This window comes from Coturnix japonica, chromosome 23 (genome assembly GCF_001577835.2).
Source record: "Coturnix japonica isolate 7356 chromosome 23, Coturnix japonica 2.1, whole genome shotgun sequence".
Taxonomy (NCBI): domain Eukaryota; kingdom Metazoa; phylum Chordata; class Aves; order Galliformes; family Phasianidae; genus Coturnix; species Coturnix japonica.
In genome coordinates this window covers 2,842,404-2,861,151 of record NC_029538.1, presented here as the reverse complement: position 1 = coordinate 2,861,151, position 18,748 = coordinate 2,842,404, and the positions used below count along the sequence as shown (strand labels likewise).

General features: G+C 51.9%; 3 protein-coding genes across 9 annotated transcripts; 2 read left to right on the top strand and 1 right to left on the bottom strand.

Annotated features, from left to right (window-relative positions):
* The first annotated feature begins 277 nt into the window (after positions 1–277).
* Positions 278–7,666, top strand: PDIK1L (PDLIM1 interacting kinase 1 like). 3 transcript variants are annotated; one of them, XM_015883613.2, is made up of 3 exons: positions 278–294; positions 849–2,053; positions 4,590–7,666. In XM_015883613.2, exons 2-3 carry the CDS (start codon positions 1,769–1,771, stop codon positions 5,328–5,330), a joined length of 1,026 nt encoding a protein of 341 aa, XP_015739099.1. In that variant the 5' UTR covers positions 278–294; positions 849–1,768; the 3' UTR covers positions 5,331–7,666. The 3 variants fall into 3 exon arrangements, with proteins under 3 accessions (XP_015739099.1, XP_015739098.1, XP_015739100.1); XM_015883612.2 differs by lacking the exon at positions 278–294 and adding an exon at positions 524–619; XM_015883614.2 differs by lacking the exon at positions 278–294 and adding an exon at positions 548–619 and having other exon boundaries at positions 1,752–2,053.
* A 130-nt stretch (positions 7,667–7,796) lies between these two features.
* Positions 7,797–14,998, top strand: FAM110D (family with sequence similarity 110 member D). 5 transcript variants are annotated; one of them, XM_015883610.2, is made up of 4 exons: positions 7,797–9,430; positions 9,692–9,758; positions 10,374–12,266; positions 13,454–14,998. In XM_015883610.2, the coding sequence occupies exon 4, from the start codon at positions 13,525–13,527 to the stop codon at positions 14,554–14,556; it is 1,032 nt and encodes a 343-aa protein (XP_015739096.1). In that variant the 5' UTR covers positions 7,797–9,430; positions 9,692–9,758; positions 10,374–12,266; positions 13,454–13,524; the 3' UTR covers positions 14,557–14,998. The 5 variants fall into 5 exon arrangements, with proteins under 5 accessions (XP_015739096.1, XP_015739097.1, XP_015739094.1 ...); XM_015883611.2 differs by lacking the exon at positions 9,692–9,758; XM_015883608.2 differs by having other exon boundaries at positions 9,692–12,266.
* A 186-nt stretch (positions 14,999–15,184) lies between these two features.
* C23H1orf232 (chromosome 23 C1orf232 homolog) lies at positions 15,185–16,543 on the bottom strand. The gene is made up of 4 exons (XM_032448956.1): positions 16,068–16,543; positions 15,897–15,983; positions 15,727–15,812; positions 15,185–15,557 (listed from the first exon to the last, which is right to left on the bottom strand). Exons 1-4 carry the CDS (start codon positions 16,365–16,367, stop codon positions 15,296–15,298), a joined length of 735 nt encoding a protein of 244 aa, XP_032304847.1. The 5' UTR covers positions 16,368–16,543; the 3' UTR covers positions 15,185–15,295.
* Positions 16,544–18,748: the final 2,205 nt, after the last annotated feature.

Below are 18,748 nucleotides of genomic sequence, written 5' to 3'. Positions count from 1 at the left end.
TAAGGGAGGGAATGGGGGGGGGACCGGATGCACACCTGTCCCATTGCTGGCCCTGCCCACTGAACTCATCACTGCTGGACTTTATGAAGGGGATTCCCACAAGAGGATGAGCTGGAACGCCCCATTCGGTTTCCCAGCCCCCAATGGCTCCTCCTCAACCCCCAGTTGGCTCCGAGCAATGCAGGCACGGCTGCCAACCAACCAACCCGAGCGCTGTAAACACAACCTCCATCTGCTCCCTGCTGCCATTGAGGACAGCGGGGGAGCCCAGAGACGCTGCCAATGATGGGGCAGGTGAATAAATGGGTGAAGAAATAGATGGGTAAATAAATAGGCGAATAGAGGGATAGGTAAGGGGCTGTCATTGCAAAGCTGCGCCGCTGACACGCAGATAAAGTGAAGCAGAGGAGCTAGGCTCGCTTGCTGTCCCACCCCAAGCAACGAAAAAAGAGATAAATAAAAAAGAGATAAAGAGGAAATAGATAAAGAAGAAATAGATAAGCACCAATGCCTACATACACGCAGCCAATCAGAATGCGGTGCGTCAGTGGGCGTGGCCTTCGGGGGGTCGGTCCCTATGATGGCGGCCGGGCGGCGGCGGCGCGGCCTTAGTGCGGAGGTAACGCGGGGCTTTGGTGGGTGTTGCGGGGTCCCACCGCATAACACGGAGCTCCCGAGCGTTGAGAGGGGCGGGCAGGGGTATAATGGCGTTGTGGGAGAGCTACGAGGGGTCTGGGTGTTGTATCGGGGCCTTGCGAGGCCTCGGTTTGCCGGAGCTTGGTGCCCTCGCACTGATGATGCCTGTCTTTCTTTCTCTCTCTGTTTCTTTCTCTTTTCCGAACAAATAGTTCCTACCGCACTGGAATCAATCGCGAGCTCCTCGTTAATAGCTCTGATGAGATCCTCCCTTCCCCATCAAGGCGTTTAAACGCAGTTCTCACTGCGGCCTTGCCGGCCTGGCCCTCCCCTGGTGTTCTGTATGACACAGCTGCCATTGCATTGGGGTCATCGGGGCCTACACGGTGTGGGGCTGCCCTTCTTCCTCCCCCATTCCGAGCTGTGTGTGTTGTTTTCCTCATAGAGCATCGCTCCACCCCATATCCTATGGAGTAACGAAGTCAGCTGGGTGCTTCTGCTGCTTCTTGTGACAGTAGGAGCTAGTTGGGAAGTCATAGCGATGTTAAAAGATCAGTGATGCTTCCTATCTCATCTTAGTGCCAGAAGAAGGAAAACCATTGTTAAGTTATCACAGCGAGCTTTACCTATGCGGTCATCTTAAAAGTCAGCTCTGTTTCAACCTGTTACTCCTCAACTGCAGGTTTCAGCTAGAAACTCTCTGATATCCCAGGTGTGGATGGAGAGCATGAAACAGCCCTGTTATTCGCATAGGAAAACCCAAAAGACACTGAGGGAAAGGAACAGCAGGATATGGGATAGCCCTGCCTCAGCGCAGTGCAATTCTAGGTTTGAATTGTTGCCTTCTTGAACGCTGAGCTGTGTTTGAAATCATATAGTCCCACCCAAATGATGTATTAGCCAGCCCTTATTATGGCTTCAAGCTTACAAGAGTGACTTCTGAAGTCTTCCAGCACTGGAGCACAGCATTGCATTCAATGTGATGCTCAGAGACCTCCTTGCACGCTGCAGGGTGTTGGTGCAGCTGGCATTGCCACGCCAGGCCATATGGGGGAAGACACAGCTCAGTTCTTGTTCATAAGTTATAGTTGTGTGGGTTTTTCCCCCTTCCCCAGAAGCCTTGATCTTGAAGATGGTGAGTAGCCAGCCTAAGTACGATCTAATACGGGAGGTTGGTCGTGGCAGTTATGGTGTGGTGTACGAAGCAGTCGTCAGGAAGACCTCTGCACGGGTGGCAGTGAAAAAGATACGGTGCCATGCTCCAGAGAACGTGGAACTAGCTCTGCGTGAGTTCTGGGCACTTAGCAGTATCAAGAGCCAGCACCCCAACGTCATTCACCTGGAGGAGTGCATCTTGCAGAAAGATGGCATGGTACAGAAGATGTCACATGGCTCCAGTTCTTCCCTTTATTTACAGGTACATGAAGCTGAGGTAACGGGGTGGAAGTGCTTATGTGGATGTGCAGCTGGGAGGGAAGGAGGTGGGTAGCTAAGATGGCTTTTGAGGTATATTTAGGCAGGAGAGGGTATCGTTTGCTTTATTTTATGTCTTTAAAAGAGCTTATCTATTGAACAATCACCTGCATCTTTTAATTTGAAGCCATGCGACGCTAAAGGCTCCAGGACTTGCTTTGCTAAGTTGGGGAAACACCACAGGGGGAGGTGCAGGCCTGTAGAGTCCTGCTGCAGGGTTAATGAGCAGCACTAATGTCTTGAGGCAGAGCCCTGAAGGATTTCTTAATGTCAGATGCCTTTGGAAGGGGCTGTCTTGATGTAGTAAGCCAACGTTTAACTCTTCCCAGATGTAGTAAGCAATTAAGAGAGCTCATTGAGCTGGTAAATAACTTCAAAGAGAAGTAAATGTATGGTATGTAGAGGAATAGAAGAGTAGATACTGCTATCCTTTCTGTTGGGGCTGTTGAAAATGGAGTTGCCTAGAAGTTGGAAGGCAAGTATTTCAGAGCAATACGTAGCCCTGGAAGGACCTGAAAGCTCATGTGAGCTTGCTAGGAGTCTGCCCCAGCTCTAAATCATCCCCTGGCAGACATTTGTCTCTCTGATATTAAAGAATCAGCGGCCTGCTAAATAAACATGTGCTGCATTATCCCCGATCAGCTTCTATCATTTCAGTTTTTATTGTTGTCATTCTTGCATGGCTGACACTGAATCTTTTGTTAGTGTGCACTCATTTGCCAACACTTCATTTGCCAGCACTTCATGGCTGTTCTGATCCCCTTGTGCTGGGTGTTCTGCGAGCCTGAGAAAGGCTTCTTGCCTTTGTCAACTTGCCCTAGCACAGTCATTGTTAATGGCACGTTGCCACGAAGGGATTAGGGTAAAATAATACTGATCGGCTCACGTGGGGTAAAAGTAGTACCTTATTTTGTTAGTGGAGCTGTAAGATACTGCATCAGACTTGCAGGGAGCTGCAAAGGGAGAAGATAGGGGGGAAAAAAAGAGGGGTGTGAGGGAGGCTGCAGGGTGGGACTGTGAGTGAGGAAGAGCTCCCAGGTCACTGCTGGGTTATGTCAGCAGTGCAGCATGCAGACCTTGCCCGTGTTTGGGGCACAAGTGCTGCAGGTTGTTTTCTTGCTCCAAAGAGCAGAGAAGAGCAAAGGGCAGAGCTGAGTGCAGAGATCACTTTATGATAGCCTATGCTGAAAGAGAGAAACCCAGATCTCCCTTGGCTTGCTCTCTCTTCTGCCCACTCCAGGTGATATTACATTACCAGGCTGAGCTGGTGTAGTGTGAGGAGGCCTGGGAAGGGCTGTTGGTGTCTCCTGCAGTGCTTCAGGAGACATAAGCAGAACCAGGCTTATGTAGTGAGCTCTGAGCTGGTGTGGCTTCCTTGTGCCGCAGTCCCAGATCTGGAGGTGGATTCTGTCATCTGGATGCTCTGAGCTGAGACCCAATTACAGCTCCAGTGTGGGAAGAGCTCTGTGTTGGAGTTGCTCCCTCCTGTGCTGTGGTTCCCATCTTGCTGTTATTGGCTGTAAACCCTGAGTATACAGTTTAAGTGCTAACACAGAATTGCTCTTAAATTGGTTTGAGTACTAACTGTGCTCACAACTAAACGTAGCTATCATTTGTTACTAATTTTGCTCTTGGTTTGGGAGAAGGAAGACTTTTTAAAGTTTCTCTATGTATTAATAGCTGTATTCACTTTTGAAGGCCTATAGAGGCTGCATCTGCTTTAGTAAACACTGGTTTAGTGCTAACTAGCAAGTCTGACATTCCAGAGTGTGCAAAGAGCCACCTCAGAGGAGCTGAAAAGACAGGTTTGTAGCTGTGTGAACAGAGAGCAAGCAGAGTTGCTGGTTTATATTGCACGTTGTACAAAGTGGCCACTGGGACTGGCTGCTGGAGTTGTTCTCTGCTTATGTTCTAGTGTGCTGCAGTGAGAAAGGTGTTGCTACAGCAGCTGCTGAGCTGTGCCTATGGATTAGCATTCTCCTGAGCTAAGAGATCCTGTGCTAACGCTTGCTAGAATGCATTCACGTGTCAGGGATGGAGGGCAGGCTCTTAAGAACGTGTAGTGAGGCCGCCTTATAAGCAGAGGACAAACCCAGCCCTGTGCTGCTGTGCAGGGGTTCATGGTTGGGGCTGTGTTTGTATTTGGAGTTAGCAAAATGGGTGGGACGCTGGCCAGCCGAAACAGATGGGAGTGCAAGGACTGCTTGATATCCTTCAGAAAGCTGTTATCTGGGGCTGGCTCTGGCTTCTGGGTAGGAGCGTGAGGTTGATATGCTTCACACGCACACAGAAATAACAAATACATTGTGATTTTTTTCCTTTTTACATCATAAGTTTTGCATGAACTCGTTTGGCAATACCTTACTCTCTGAGCTGTTGAGAGGAAGATCCAAAATGTGTGCTTTTTTTTTGTTTTTCCATCATATCTTTCTATTTCTGTGGTCATCGGGTAGTTGTGACACTTCTTTTCCTTATTGCAGCTTGTAGAGACCTCATTAAAAGGAGAAATAGTCTTTGACCCCAGAAGTGCTTATTACCTTTGGTTTGTAATGGATTTCTGTGATGGAGGAGATATGAATGAGTATCTGTTGTCTCGAAAACCTAACCGCAAGACCAACACCAGTTTCATGCTTCAGCTCAGCAGTGCGCTGGCTTTCCTGCACAAAAATCAGATTATCCATCGTGATCTCAAACCTGACAATATTCTGATATCGCAGAGCAGGATGGATGCCAGTGACTTGGAGCCCACATTGAAAGTAGCTGACTTTGGGCTGAGTAAGGTATGTTCAGCTTCAGGCCAGAATCCTGAGGAACCAGTCAACGTAAATAAGTGTTTTCTATCGACTGCCTGTGGGACTGACTTCTATATGGCCCCCGAAGTCTGGGAAGGACACTACACTGCCAAAGCAGACATTTTTGCACTGGGGATCATAATCTGGGCAATGCTAGAAAGAATCACATTCGTAGACACAGAGACAAAGAAAGAACTCCTGGGTAGTTACGTCAAACAGGGGACAGCCATTGTGCCCGTTGGAGAGGCACTGCTAGAAAACCCTAAGATGGAACTGCTCATCCCCGTAAAGAAAAAATCCATGAATGCACAGATGAAACAGTTGATTAAGGAAATGCTGGCTGCCAACCCGCAGGACCGTCCTGATGCTTTTGAACTAGAGCTGCGATTAGTCAACATAGCTTTTAAAGACAGCAGCTGGGACACATGACCTGCAGAGTGGTGGTCTCTTGGAAGGAGCTGCTCCTTGCCCAGCTGATGGTGCAACTTAATGGCAGTAAAGAAACGAGGCCGATCTCAGACCCGCAGGGTGTAGTTTCTATTGATGGAATTTTGTTTGAGTTCCGCTCGTTCTAAGAATGTGAGTTGGCAGTTGTGTTAGCGATGCGTTGTGTTTTGTTTCCAGGATGTTATGTGTTAAGTCTTAAGATGTGACAATGTTCATTTGTGTACGTTGGCAGTGGGACATCCTAGGAGCTGAGGTTTGATTTCCGGCCATATCTCAGAGTATTTAATACATTCCAGTTTCCTATATCAGTATTAGGAACTCTCCTGGAAGAAGAGATTTGCATGCTGGTAGTGCAGATCTTCAGGTTTGTAAAGTAATTGTCTATGTATTTATGCATATGGGTGACTGAGAGCGTATGCTTGCAAGCGTGTTGCATTCCATGGGGAAATGACACTTTTCCTAAGTTATTTGCTGTGGGTCTGAATGTTTGGGGTCTGCTAGAAAACTGGCTGAAGAAGATGGATGAGAATCATTTCTTCTCTGGTCCGGAATTAACTTTATTATTTATTTTTATCTAATGTTAAAGGTAGGGTCCGAGACTTGACTTTGTGAGCAAAAAATACAATGCAGGAGTGTCAGCTGCTCTCAGAGGTGCTGAGGTGGCCAAGCTTTGCACTCACAGCCCAAGGAGCTCAGCACTGAGGGAGTCCAATGTCAAGTGTCTGCAGCTGGGTGCTGGCATGTTGGTGAGGTCATTAATCGTTCAATTTTGCTTTCTCCTACTAATCAAATACTTCATTAATCCACTAATCTACAGTTTCACAATGTGCTCACTGCTCTTCTACCAGCAAACTGGGTACTTAGAATAGGAGAGTACTGTGAGAATGTGAACACCTAGTGAGGGAATCCAACAGCACTGAAGCACTGGATTTAAGAGCACTCAGAGTTCCAGCACAGCTGGATTGGATGTTACTGGCCATGGGCTCTTTCTTTCTGGTGCTGTCTGTCACCTGGGAGCAATGAGGAGAAAAAGAGGTGGCTGTCTCATGGAACACATGTGTGAATAAGTATCACAGGCAGAATAACTGCTTGTTCCTCCAGAAGCAAAGGATTCTAATTCTGCCACAAGTCTGTGGCTGTACAGACTGCAGCAGCAGTTCTGAGCTGTAGCTCTGACCTGGTGCAGTGTTGGTGGCAACAGAGGTGGGGGCGTTAGCACTTAATTCTTGTCACTTTGCATCACTCTGTGTAAGGCAGCTCACCTAAACAGGGGTGCTCGGACAAGCATCGCTGCCTTGAAGCCAAGCAATGCTTAACATTCAGAAGATGTCACAGAAGGAACTCTCAGGTGATCCATCAGCTGAGTGCAGCAGAGCACCTCTGGGAGCATCAGTTGGTGGGGATGGAGGTGAGTGACAGCGGGGTTGTGCTGCTGCCCCTGCAGGGAGCTCAGGCTGCAAGGCAGGACTTGGAACCTGACTGTGGGTAGTGGATGACAAGCAGAGATGCACCTCTTATGTTCTGGAAGTGGAGATCTGCTCATCTCATGTTGGGTTCATTACAAGTGAGGATTTGACTTGTTACTGACAGGAGGAGAACAAACCTCTTGCTGTCTGTACCAGCACTTTTACAGTACTTCCATCCCAACGCTGGTGATCCAGTGAGGATTTTGTGAAGTTTAAGAGGACGTATCATCATCCATGTTCAACTTGAGAGGTTTTGGAAATACATTCGCTTCTTCTCATCTGCCCACCCAAAAGACAGAATCAACTATGCTAATCTTACAGCATTAAACTACTACAGAACGATAGCACTTACCTTTAAGGTGCTCTGCGAGTCTGATGCTCCTCAAGCACTTCAAAGGCTGAACGCTGAGCGTGCTGCCGAGCTGCACTGCAGAGCTGGGTGCTGATGAACGGCACAGAGAAGAATGTTCTTTGACTCCCACAGCACTTGTTTGCACTGATTGCCACTTTAAAGGGTGGGGGAACCTGAAATCCCTCTCATGGTGCTTAGCTGGTGGGTGACACTGAGCACATCCTTGGTTCATGCAGAGTGGTTGTCCTTGAGGTGTGTGTTCTGTTTGTTGTCGAGGTCTTTGTTTTAAAGCCTTACGATAAATCAAACTTGTAGCAGCTACAGAATTGTTCACCAGCATGACACAAAGTCAAGATGCTCTTCAGCACTCGTAAAAGGGTTTGCAAATCTTCCTTTCAAAGTTGTCAGATATATTTTATGCGGGATTTATAATGGAGAGATTGTGTAACTTATTAAGTTCATGCCTTTTTTTTTTTAAATAAAATCTGAATTTCAATGAAGCTGTTGAACTCTACTCAGAAGTGTTTTCCTTTCCTTTCAGTTGGCACAGCCATCTCGCTCTCAGCCAAGCTTCAGGATGGTTTATTTGCTTTGCTAGAATAGCTGTAAGCCATAGCAGTTCATCACGGTCACACTGTAAGTGATTTTAGCTCGTAAAAGGTGCTGGGTTGGTTGACAGAGGCAGTGCAGAGCTTTCCCTGCTATGTAATGTACTGCTCTGACAGAGCAGGGCCATGCTGGGTTTGAAAGTAGCTGGCACCTCATGGATCCCTCTGCTCCTGCTGAGCCTCTTAAGAATCAAAGTGCTGCTCCTCTGGGCGTGCTGCTTCGTTTTCAAGGACAGGATTAAAGGCACAGCAATATTCTTACATCCTGTATGGGCTGGGAGCTGTTGCTACAAGCAGTGCAAGTACCACCCTGGACTGTATGGAAATCTCTAGCAGGTTCTGTTACTGGTCTTACTGGATTTTTGGGGCTGTGAACCAGATGCTGTTGCTTTCCAGGGCGCTGCTGCTCCTCCCTCTGCAGCCAGCCAGGAGTCTCCCTCTGAGTGCTGGAATGGGAAGATTTCACCCAAAAGCCTTTGGTTGTTGCTGTTGGTTGAGCCCTGCTGCCCCCCCCGTCCCCTCCCTTAACAAATTGGGATCCCCTGTGGGCTGAGCACACAGCCTGGTGAGCATCCTCCTGCACATTTCCCTGAATGCTGTTTGATCTACCCTGGTTTCTTTTTAGTTATTATGCTGCCACTATGCTGCTGGGGTTGAACCAGATGTAAATGGTGCCCTGGAGGTTGGGGAGGTGATGGTGACCTGCTGGTTTCACATGCCCTGGGAAACCTTAGAAATTAAGGTTAGGAAACGCTATTACTTATACATGGCACAAGAGTCTAAAGTCACTTGCATGTTTTAATTAAGAGTTCTCCAAAGCAAAGGGTTGTTGTACAGGCTGGGAGTGGGAATAGCCCTAACTGGGATCACTATAAATTACCTTGTAGCTCTATATGTTGTCCCACCAGCAAGCACAGACCTGGCTGTATGTTGGGTGCCATTGCATTTGCATGGTTTGCTGTTTCCTGCATATTGTGGTGCTGCACACAGGCAGATCCCCACCTGGGAGAGGGGAGAGGTCGTTAAAGGATTGAAGTGTAGTTAGCAGGGCAGGTTGAGCAGCGCTGAGTTTCGTTTCCTTTTTGGTCAGGCTCTGAGGAGCAGCCTATGCAAAGTGCCGGCTATTCTTATACACCATTAGGGAAGAGGGACTCATATCCAATGTCACAAAGTGTCCAGAGAGTCTGCCCTACATATGGGGAGGGACAGGAGGTGGAAGTACTGGAAGAAACTACTGCTTCTCTCTGATCACTGGGTCTCAAAGTATTTGGGGCAGTCTGAGATGCTTTGCCTCTATAAGCAGAACATCAGGGAAGCATGGAGAAACTGAGTGACCCTAAAGATCAGCCAGCAACCCACTGCATCACTACACAAGGAGCCACAGCCCAGGTGATACACCCCTTTAAGTCTGTTCCCAGATGAGTTTCCAGGTTTATCTGGGTGCTTGAAACACAAAGCAATTGCAGAAGGGCTGCGGTTGATGAGGTGCTGCCCAGGGATGTGCAGTGCCTGACCTGCAGGCAACAAACTGGAGCTGCAGGTGGTGACTTGAAGCTGCAACTGCTGTGATACGGGAAGAGGAGGAGGAGGAGGAGGAAGGCTGCCTCCCTGCAGTGCCTCCCACACACAGCTTGCACCTCTGAGCACTTTAGCCAGGTAAAGTATGCTGGGGTGGGGTGCTGGGGAATATGGTTGGTTTGCTTTGCATTGGTGGGCAAAGGGAAAAGCAGTGTTAGAACTGCTAGTGGTGCACCGAGGCCTCTGTAGCCTCTGGGGTTTGAAATGAAACCATGCAACATAACAATGTTTGTAGGTCTCCTGTAACAAGGGGTGGGTTCATCACAGACACACCTTGGGGAGGTCCTCCTTTGCAGCAGCTCCTCCCATCTCGCCAGCTCTTTTACTTCCCAAACACAGGCTCCAGAAGTCATCCAGGCCAACAACCTCCTGCAGTGTTCCAAAGGTTCATCTGTAGGGCACAAAGGTCTGTGTGAAGCTTGGGGTCATTCTTCTGTGCTCAGCTGCTCTCCGGTTTCTGCTTGCAAAAGCTTGTGGATGGCTGCCTTAGATCAGGTGTTGGTTTCAGATTTATCAGTGCCTGTTTGATGCCCATTTGAGCCCTTGATATTTTTAAGCTAGTATAGCAAGGCCTTCCACTCCTGCTTGTTCCCCAATAGAAATCCATGTGTCTCAGGCCCTTGGCGTGCAGCCGTTCTGCCCTAAGCCTGCCAGCTCACTTCAGCTGCTCTCCAGTCCATGGCATTTACATGGCCTCAGACCAGAAGGGGCTTTTGTGGGTTGTGAAAGTAAGGCGACAAGTAGCAACAGATGGTAACGTTATCAGTTTTACAGTCATGTCTGCACCTGGTCATGGCAGTGTGAGTGATTTCCATAGGAGAAATGCATCTGGAAAGTCCTGATCACCCTCCCAGGGGCAGACTGAGCTCCTAAGAAGTGAAAATGACTCAGATCCACTTATTTACAGGGTCAGTCCCTGCCCCCAGGAGTCTCTCTGGTCCACAGCTTTGCTTGGGGGTACACAGGGGCAGTAGGTCAGTGCCCTAATAACTACACAAATAGCATTTCTCTCCCTTTGCAGGAGTGGGCTGCTAGCTGTGCTGAATTCCCCCTCTGGAAATCAGCTCATCCTCCCTGTGGCATCAATTGGCCATGGATAGCTTCCACCTCCTCCTGAGGCTGCTCCTGCTGCTCCTCTGCAATGGATCAGAACCACACATGGACCCTTCTGGTCTTCTGCTTTTCCTCCTGAAGCATATGATGTCCTTTAGGATGTGTGACATGCAATTACCTGTTGCCAGGAGAGAGGAGGTCGTGCTGGGAGCGGAGCTGTTTAATCAGAGCTGGGTGTGCTCTGAAAAATCACTTTGGAGGCAGAGCAATGCTCGGGGGTGTTTGACCTATGAGCACTTCCTCGAATTCTTCTCTCCCACCACGAGGGCTGGAAACACCCCCACAAACAGATCCAAACCTGAGGCCCTCGTGTAACCACAGTCAGCACTGGGGCTGTAAGAAAAACAGCCTTAATTAAATAACGAGACTTTGAGCATCTGTGTGCATTTGTTAGAGGCTGATGGATGGGGCAAACTCAAGTGATAAAGCTTCATTGCCTCACCTGGGAAAGCAGGAGCTGCTCAGCATCCCAGTGCCACAAAGGGCCCCTCCAACCTTTTGTATCCCCAAAGGAGTTGGGGTTGTTGGGATGTTAACGCAGTCGGTATGTGATGTGTGTGCCCCCCCCCCAGAGCAGCCTGTCTGGGTGTGTGTCTGTCTGTCCATCCCACTCCCAGCAAAGGGGAAGTTGCAGGCGCCTGCTGGAAGTGCCTGACAGGAACACCCGAATCCGGTGCAGAAAGGTGAAGTGAAGGCTGCTCTGAGTCATGGCTGTCCTTACGGGAACAAAAGAAGCCTGATTGCTGCTGCCTGGCATTAACAATGGGGTCTGCTCCTCCCCCAGGTGGCAATCTATGCTCTGTGTGGGATGGCAGCAGATCCCAGCCCTGGTGTGGGTTTCTCGGCCTCTTCCCCCTGTCCTTTTCCTCCTCTTCCTCTGGAGCATTGTTTGCTCTGCTTTGGCTGCATCCTGCAGGGGGGATGAGTGCTGCACAGTGGGGTCCTCCTCCTCGGCTTGGTCCTGCCTTGCTTTCAGTGGGGTTTGACCTATGCCAGCAGAGCTTGGGCAGGCCCTGGTGCATGGGATGTTGCTATAGCCTTAGCTCCAGCCTTTTATTGCCAGGGTGCCCTTGGGCTCTGCAGTGCCAACTCCAGGGAGCTGAGGTCTGCCCACGTTTTGGGGCTCTGGGAGTAGAGGTGGGCTGGAGCCGGAAAGGATGCTGAGCCCTCCGGGAAGGGGAGAGGGCAGAGGTAAAAATAACCCCTGGGCTGGCTCTGGTCCCTGTGGCTTCCTGCAGTTTACAGCCCTTCCCAGGGGAAGGGGAGGCAGGAACCTGCCTGGATCTGAGCTCACTTTGACCCTTTCACCGCTGACAGAAGGTATTGGAAGGACTTTGCTTTGCCCCATTCCTGTGGGCTCGGGCAGGACCTGAGGAAGGGGATTGCAGTGCCAGGAACTCATTGCCCTGTTCCTGATGCATCTGGTGTGTGTGGGGTCGGACACAGCGGGCTCCAATGGGGTGGGCAGACATTGCTGCTATGGCCTCAAGGGTCAGAGGGGTGGTGGGGAGCCTGTCCCAGAGCCAGGATCCTTTCTGTGATCCCATAGGAAGAGCTGGGAGATGGAGACCGTGGCTGAGGGGGAGTTTGGGGTGTAAAGGCTGCAGGGACTGAGGGCTCAGTGCTGGCAGGGTGATGGAGCAGAGCAGGATGTGCTGATGAGGCTGGGCTGGCAGGGGTTAATGGGGTGGCTCTTCCTCCCCCTCTATATGAGGCTCCTGTGGCTCTGGGCTCAGTTTGCTGCTGGCTGCTGGAGGAAACAGGAGCAGAGGAGACTGACCAGCACCCTGCACAGGCCCAGGTAAGTACAAGCAGCCCCAGCAATGGGCACACAGCTGGCATATATGGGTCCTGGGGCTGGGCTGGGGACACAGGGACATGGCAGCCCAGGGGGTGACAGGATCACATGCTGGGGGCAGCATCTATGGAAGCACTGCAGAGCTCTTGAAACCCATGGAGATGTGGGAGTTTGCCCCTTAGGAGCACAGGATCTGAAAAAGCCAGCTCCTCAGTTTACCCATGTGTAAAATGGGGGTGGATGCAATGTTGAAGTCCATGGCTGTGTGTGGAAGACGAATGTTCCTGGGCTGCCTGTTCTTTGGTTAGCTGTGGTCTGCCTGTCCCCATCACTATCCCAGAGGTGGCTCTTCAGGGCCATTTGGGCCTCTTTTGCTCAGGGGCACCATCTGCTTTGGGCATTTACAGCCCTCACCAGACTCCACCTCTGCTATTCAATTTATGGCCCCAATGCTCTGTGCCTGCTTGGTTCCAGCATCATCCCCCGCTGTCCCTGCATGGGTACTTGGTTAAAGCTGAGCAAGGGCTGTTTTTGCTCCTTGGCATTTCCAAGCAAGTGGCGATAGGAGATGAACTGATTATCCCAGAGCCTGTCTTAGGAACCCCTTGGTGCAGAGGGGCAGGACAGGACAGGATGAGCCCCCTGCCCTCAGCAGAGTGGCGGTGCTGACCAAACAGCCTCTGTGTAAAATAAACCTTCCTGGAGCTCCTTTGTTTTCTTTTCCTGAAAGGGAAACAGAGCTGGGAGCCCGGCCCAGGCCAACACCACAGGGAGCCACGATGCCCCACACAGCACGGAAACCCCAGCAGCCAAAAAGGCCCCGCTGCTGGCACACGGGATGGGAGGGCTGGGGAAGCACACTGGCTTCCCTGTGCTGTCTTTGTTCTGCCGTCTCTGGGCTCATAAAGATAAAGCAGCGGCTCCGCTAACTTTTCCTGTTTGAAGCTGCTTGGGATGTTGATGAAGCCGGCGGATGCTCGGTGCTTCTCTCTTCCTGCTGTGATTGCAGGACACCTCTGCTTTAGGCAGGGGACAGTTCTGTCCTCCTACACAGCTCTATGTTGCTCCTGGTCCTTCTGCTGCTGGTGCCACATCCCTGGTGCCATCCTCACCCTTGATTCCAAGCTCATCTCTGGTTCCAACCCCATCCCCAGTGCTAACCCAACCCCAACGCTCCTCTCTCCTCCCAGGCCCGTGGCTGAGAGCAGAAGCCGAGCACAGCTTTGTGGTCCCCATCCCACACAGGGTCGGCTGGCAGGCGATGGTCCCACTGGGCAGCACCCCACGAGCCGTCTGCTCCTCTGGCCGCGGTGTCTCCCCGCTCCGTTTGCTGAACCGGGGCCCCGAGTACCTGCGGGAGCAGGTCGGGGGGAGCAGCGGGGGTCGCACACCCAGCGCCGTGGAGCGGCTGGAAGCAGATAAAGTGAAGTACGTCAAATCTCAGCAGGTCATTAACAGCCGGCAGGAGCCGGCATTGAGAGGATGCTCGCCCTGCCGCTCACCCCTCGGCCGGCGCCTGCTCACCCTGCAGCAGTGCCATGAGCTGTGCCACGGCTCAGATTTGAGCTGCGACGGCAGCAGAAAGGTGCCCTGTCCATCGTCCCCTGTGCCACGGAGGGGAGGCGGCAGCAGGCGCCTGCTGAGACCCGACTCGCTCGTCATTTACCGGCAGAAACGGGACTGCCCAGTCATCAACAAGGAGAACGCCAAGGGCTACGGGCTGGTGAGACGCCTCTTCCAGGGGCCGCTCAGGGACAAACCCCCCAGCTCTCCCCCGGCCCAGGGGTCGGATAAAGCTCCCGAGAGCCCCATGCTGTGGGTGTCCATGGAGCAAGCTAAAGATGCGCAGACACCGAGTGCCGACAGCAGCAGCATCGTCCCATCGCCTGACAGCCCCGTGCCGCAACCCCAACAAGCCCCAAGCCCAGCCCAGCCCCACACCTCCCCTGGCAGCACCAAACCAGCACTTGGCCTGCGCCCATCCCTGCCGCTTTCAGAGAAGGAAAGGTTCTTCAATTACTGTGGGCTGGACCGGGCCATGGTGGAAGGGCTGGGGAAGGAGAGGTTTGTGCCAGCAGGATGGGACGCTGCCTCGGCACGGCTCCATGGCTCCTGTGAGTGGGAGCCCAGCCAGACCTCGGGGTGCAGCGAGGAGGATGCAGGGCCAGGTGAGGAGGAGTCGGATACACGGCTCTGCTCTGCCATTTCGGTGGTGGAGCGCAATGCCCGTGTCATCAAATGGCTCTATGGCTGCCAGCGAGCTTGGGCGGCCGCCAAGGAATCCACAGTCTGAAAGGAAGCACCCCAGCCAGCCGTGTGTGGGTCTATGTGGATGATATGGCACCTTGATCTTGCTGGATACAGCCTGGGGACTGGCAGCACCCTGTGCTGCTTGCAGGCCAGCAGGGACACCAAGTCTATCCTAAGCAGAGACAAGGTCTGCCCACAGAAGGGACAAGTGTTCTACCCCTTGGATATGCAGCTCACCAGTAGCTGCTTTTGGAGGTGTGGGTGCATGGCTGAGTGTGGTGGGGTGCCCAGGGACCTTCTTCGGGTGAATCCGACCTCAGACACTGTGGTTGGAAGGCTGCTGTTCCTTGCTGGATCCCTACCTCTTGGTCTTCCCTGTTATTGGTTATGGTCTAGGATGGAAGCCTTCTCCCCCATCAGCCTCAGTGAGAAAGGGGCTGCTAGGATGGGAGCAGGACTCTTAATAAACCTGTGGTTTTCTTCTAGCATGGCTGCATCTGTGGTCTGTTCCAGCAGTGCCTGAGTGGATGGGGGTTGCTTTAGGGATTGGGGTGGCAAGCTGCCTCCCATCCCTCTGGAGGGTCTCAACCCTTTGGGGCAGGATGGAATGGGGCTCCACAGGTGATAGGGCTGTTAGTAGGGGACAAAGGCAAAGAAAGCACCACGCATGCTCAGGGAGAAGGGCGCCGTGGGGTCTTTAGTGCCAACACCTCCACATTGCCAGGGCCCATCACAGCATCACTGGCTGGTGCTGCCGCAGGGCCACGTTGGTATTGCCTCCTTTAATTGCCCTTGGAAGCATTTTTATTTCGGATTTCAGCCAGTTTGTTGGCCAGGAAGCCCCATTTGAAGGCCCCTTCCTCTGGCTCCCGCAGGTCGCTGGGACCCTCATCACCTGTTGGCTCCATAGGGGTCTCACCCAGCTCTGGTGGGTCCACCTCCTTGTCCGGTGCTGATGCCTGCTGCCATTTGGTAGCAAAGAGATCCCAAAAGCCGGCTGCTTTCTGGGTGGGAGGCAGTTCAGCTGGCAGAGCAGCCAGGGGGCTAAAGGGAGAGCAGGATGTGGACAAGGAGACTCCTGAACCAGCTTCAGTGCTGGGACATATCTGGGATTCCTCCAGCCCTGATCCAGGGACTGGGATCACAGGGGATGGAGAACCCAGGGCAAAATCTAGGCTATGGGTGCCCCCCCCCCTCCAAAAACACAACTTACTGATCAGTGCAGGGCTCTGGGTTGAGCAGCTGATGCTCATCCTCACGGGTGAAGAGGGATGAGAATGTCCGCCAGCCCCCCTGGACCTGGAGATGAAGCACAGTGTGACTCAATGGGGCTCAATGGGACTTATGGGATTCCCAGCAGCACCCCACAGCTACAATCCTCACCTTCCGTGCCAGCTGGGACACAGGGCCGGCTCCCTCCTCCATCAGCGCGGGGGGCTCCGCTGCCTCCATCAGCTCGGAAGGGTCTCCCTGCAACAAACCCAACCCAAGTGAGTGAAAAGCGAGGACAAGGGGCTGTGCCCAGCCGTGCGACCACCCCCCCCTCCCCATTACCTCCTCCTGCAGCGCACCATCAGCCCGTGCCCCCCCCAGGGTCTGCAGCACCCTGGCCTTGTAGAGCCCCCAGATGCCCTGGGTCATGGCGTGGGGCTGCGGCACAGAGGCGATGCGCAGCGGCAGGAGGGGAGGGTGGGACGGACCTCGTTGGCGATCCGATGTCCTCATGAAAGTTTCAAGGGCCGCACTCCGTGCACAAAGGGGAACCTGAGCCCGAGCTGTGCAGGGGGAAAAACAGCGGGCAGAGAAGGGGGGAAGGGCTTCGTACACCCCAAACCCGGTGCCCAGTGCGCACATAGGGGCGGCCACGGGGCATCCCGAGCGCAGACAGGAGCGCTCCGTAGCGCCATCGTGTTCGACGGGTGCGTTTCTCTGCCTGTTTCGTGTCCTTCTTGTGTGATCCCATAAAAGGGCAGCAGAACCGGCACCGAACCGACACCGGTTCCGCTCAGCCAGCGCATGCGTAGTATAACCGGGAGGACTTGGATCGTAACGCAACGCACTGCTGCCACCGCGCTGCAACCATCCCAGCGTCACAGTAAAGCAAAATTAAACTAATTAACAACTCTCTTTCCTCCGTTCTCCTGGCTTAAAACAACAAAAGAGCTCTTGCATCTCCATAGTCAATTAGTCACTGGGCTAGAACTCCGGCTTCTGACATCGTAATTAGGCTTCATTAATGGATTGCCGAAGGCTGCAAGATGGAAACGCAGTAGATGAACCTCCCTTTGCATCTTCTTTCAGTTAATTACATGCTTAGCTTGGAAACAAAAGATGCTGCACGCCATTGAAAAACCTTATTTGTATGTCCCAAAAGATGCATTGGTGGACACACAGCTGTTGGAGGCTGGGAAACCATCCTTGGCACCTTATATAAGTTATACCTTCTTATACCTATAATAATACCTATAGGTGTATTAAATATCTATAGGTGTATTATAACTAATAGAAGTTACCAAATGCCATCTTCTGGGCCTGGGAAGAACACTTGGCTGATCCTCCTGAACCCCCCCTTGGTTCTGTGCCTCATAGACCTCCACTCCTCCCAGGGGATGAAGCTCCATCTGCACAGAGACCCACCGACTCCATCCCTCCGGGGAAGCTATTTTCTAATGCAGGTCATTGATATCAAAACATAGGGCCATTAGTAATCAAATAGAAGAAGTGCTTTCAATTAAACCGAGGGCTTTCCATTTGGTAACAGCATTCAGCAGCAATTTGTAATGCCAGCGCCGTATAATTGCTGCTAATAAATGTGCAGGTAGCAAACCAGTTGTGAAGATATTTCTCCTAGTGACATCAGGCACTGTAACCTGTCCCAGCTGTGGGAATTTACTGCTCCCTCCCTCCAAATCCTCAGTAAACAGACAGCTTAAGGTGCTGCTAAATTGATGTTGTGAAGATTATTACTCACTTTATGTTCCACGTGGGAAGAAGCTCCAGTGAACCCACACTCACTGTGCTGTGTAGTGCTGTTAATGATGGACTTGCTGAGGCTCAGAACTCATGGAGTGCTCCAGGTTCAATAGGAACCAGGCTGTGCAGGTGGGACAAATTGACCATAGCCATCAGCTGGCTGGAAACAGGCTTTGGTACCACAGCACGACCTGATGTGGGTCAGCAGGCAGCCAGGTATGTGGTGTGGGCATCTCCTGTCCGAGAGCTCTGGACAACTGGATTCAGGGTCAGCCTTAAAGGGCTCACAGCTCTGGGACATCAACTGAAGGATGCAGCAGACAGGAGGAGCACTTCCAGCAATACAAGCTGCTTCCCAAACCAGGCTTTCCATCCTTGTTCTGCTGGGATGCTCAATTCTCGCAATATAGCAGGCTGGTCACTAGATGTCCCCATCTGAATACAAATAGCAATCCTGCCAACTCGTCCCTCCTCTTCCACCAAGGCACAAACCAGTCCTACAGCCCCCCGCTGCTCCCCTTGACACCGACAGTAATTAAAGATAACACCACTTAGCCTCCTGTCATTTGCACTGAGTCGGTAAAGTTTGATTTGTTTAACCTCTGCAGCAGAAAAGCTAAACAAATAAGCAAGCACCTCAGCAGGGCATAAAGCACCAAAGGGAACTGAGGGTGGCAGGAAGGCCCTCAGCTTGGTGCACCCTGTTTGCACCCTGTATCCTCTGCACCCCATCCAATGTATTCTCATCCTTGTGCTTGGAGGGGAAAGCTGCTGGCATGAGATTCAGTACTGGGATAAAGGCGAGGGCATCTGCCATGCTCAGAACTCAGCTGTGCAATGCCCCAAGCAACCCACTGAATCCCTGATGTCTTCTATGGGGACAGCCAGAACATTTTCCCTTTGGATCTGGGCAGCTCCTCTGGCAGCAGTGAGCTGTCCTCATTGCCCACACTTCTTTCCAGCTCCTCTGTCTTCTTTCACCTGGCTGCTTATCTCAGTATTTTCAGGTCATTTAAGCTGCTTTATTTCATTAAGGAGAAGCAAGTGGAAACCGTAACTGGAGTTGATAAATCCTTAGATCTTAACCTCAACGTTTATCTCCTTAGGCTGATGCCTTCCATTTCTCCCAGCTGTGCAAAGGAGAATGAGGAGCTCCATTTCCCCCCGGAGCCCCTGGTTTAAGGGCAGCAGGTCGGAGCACACCGTGAGCAGGGATGTGGAGCTTTGGGTTCGGGGTTTGCTCTGCTCAGCATCAGCTGTCC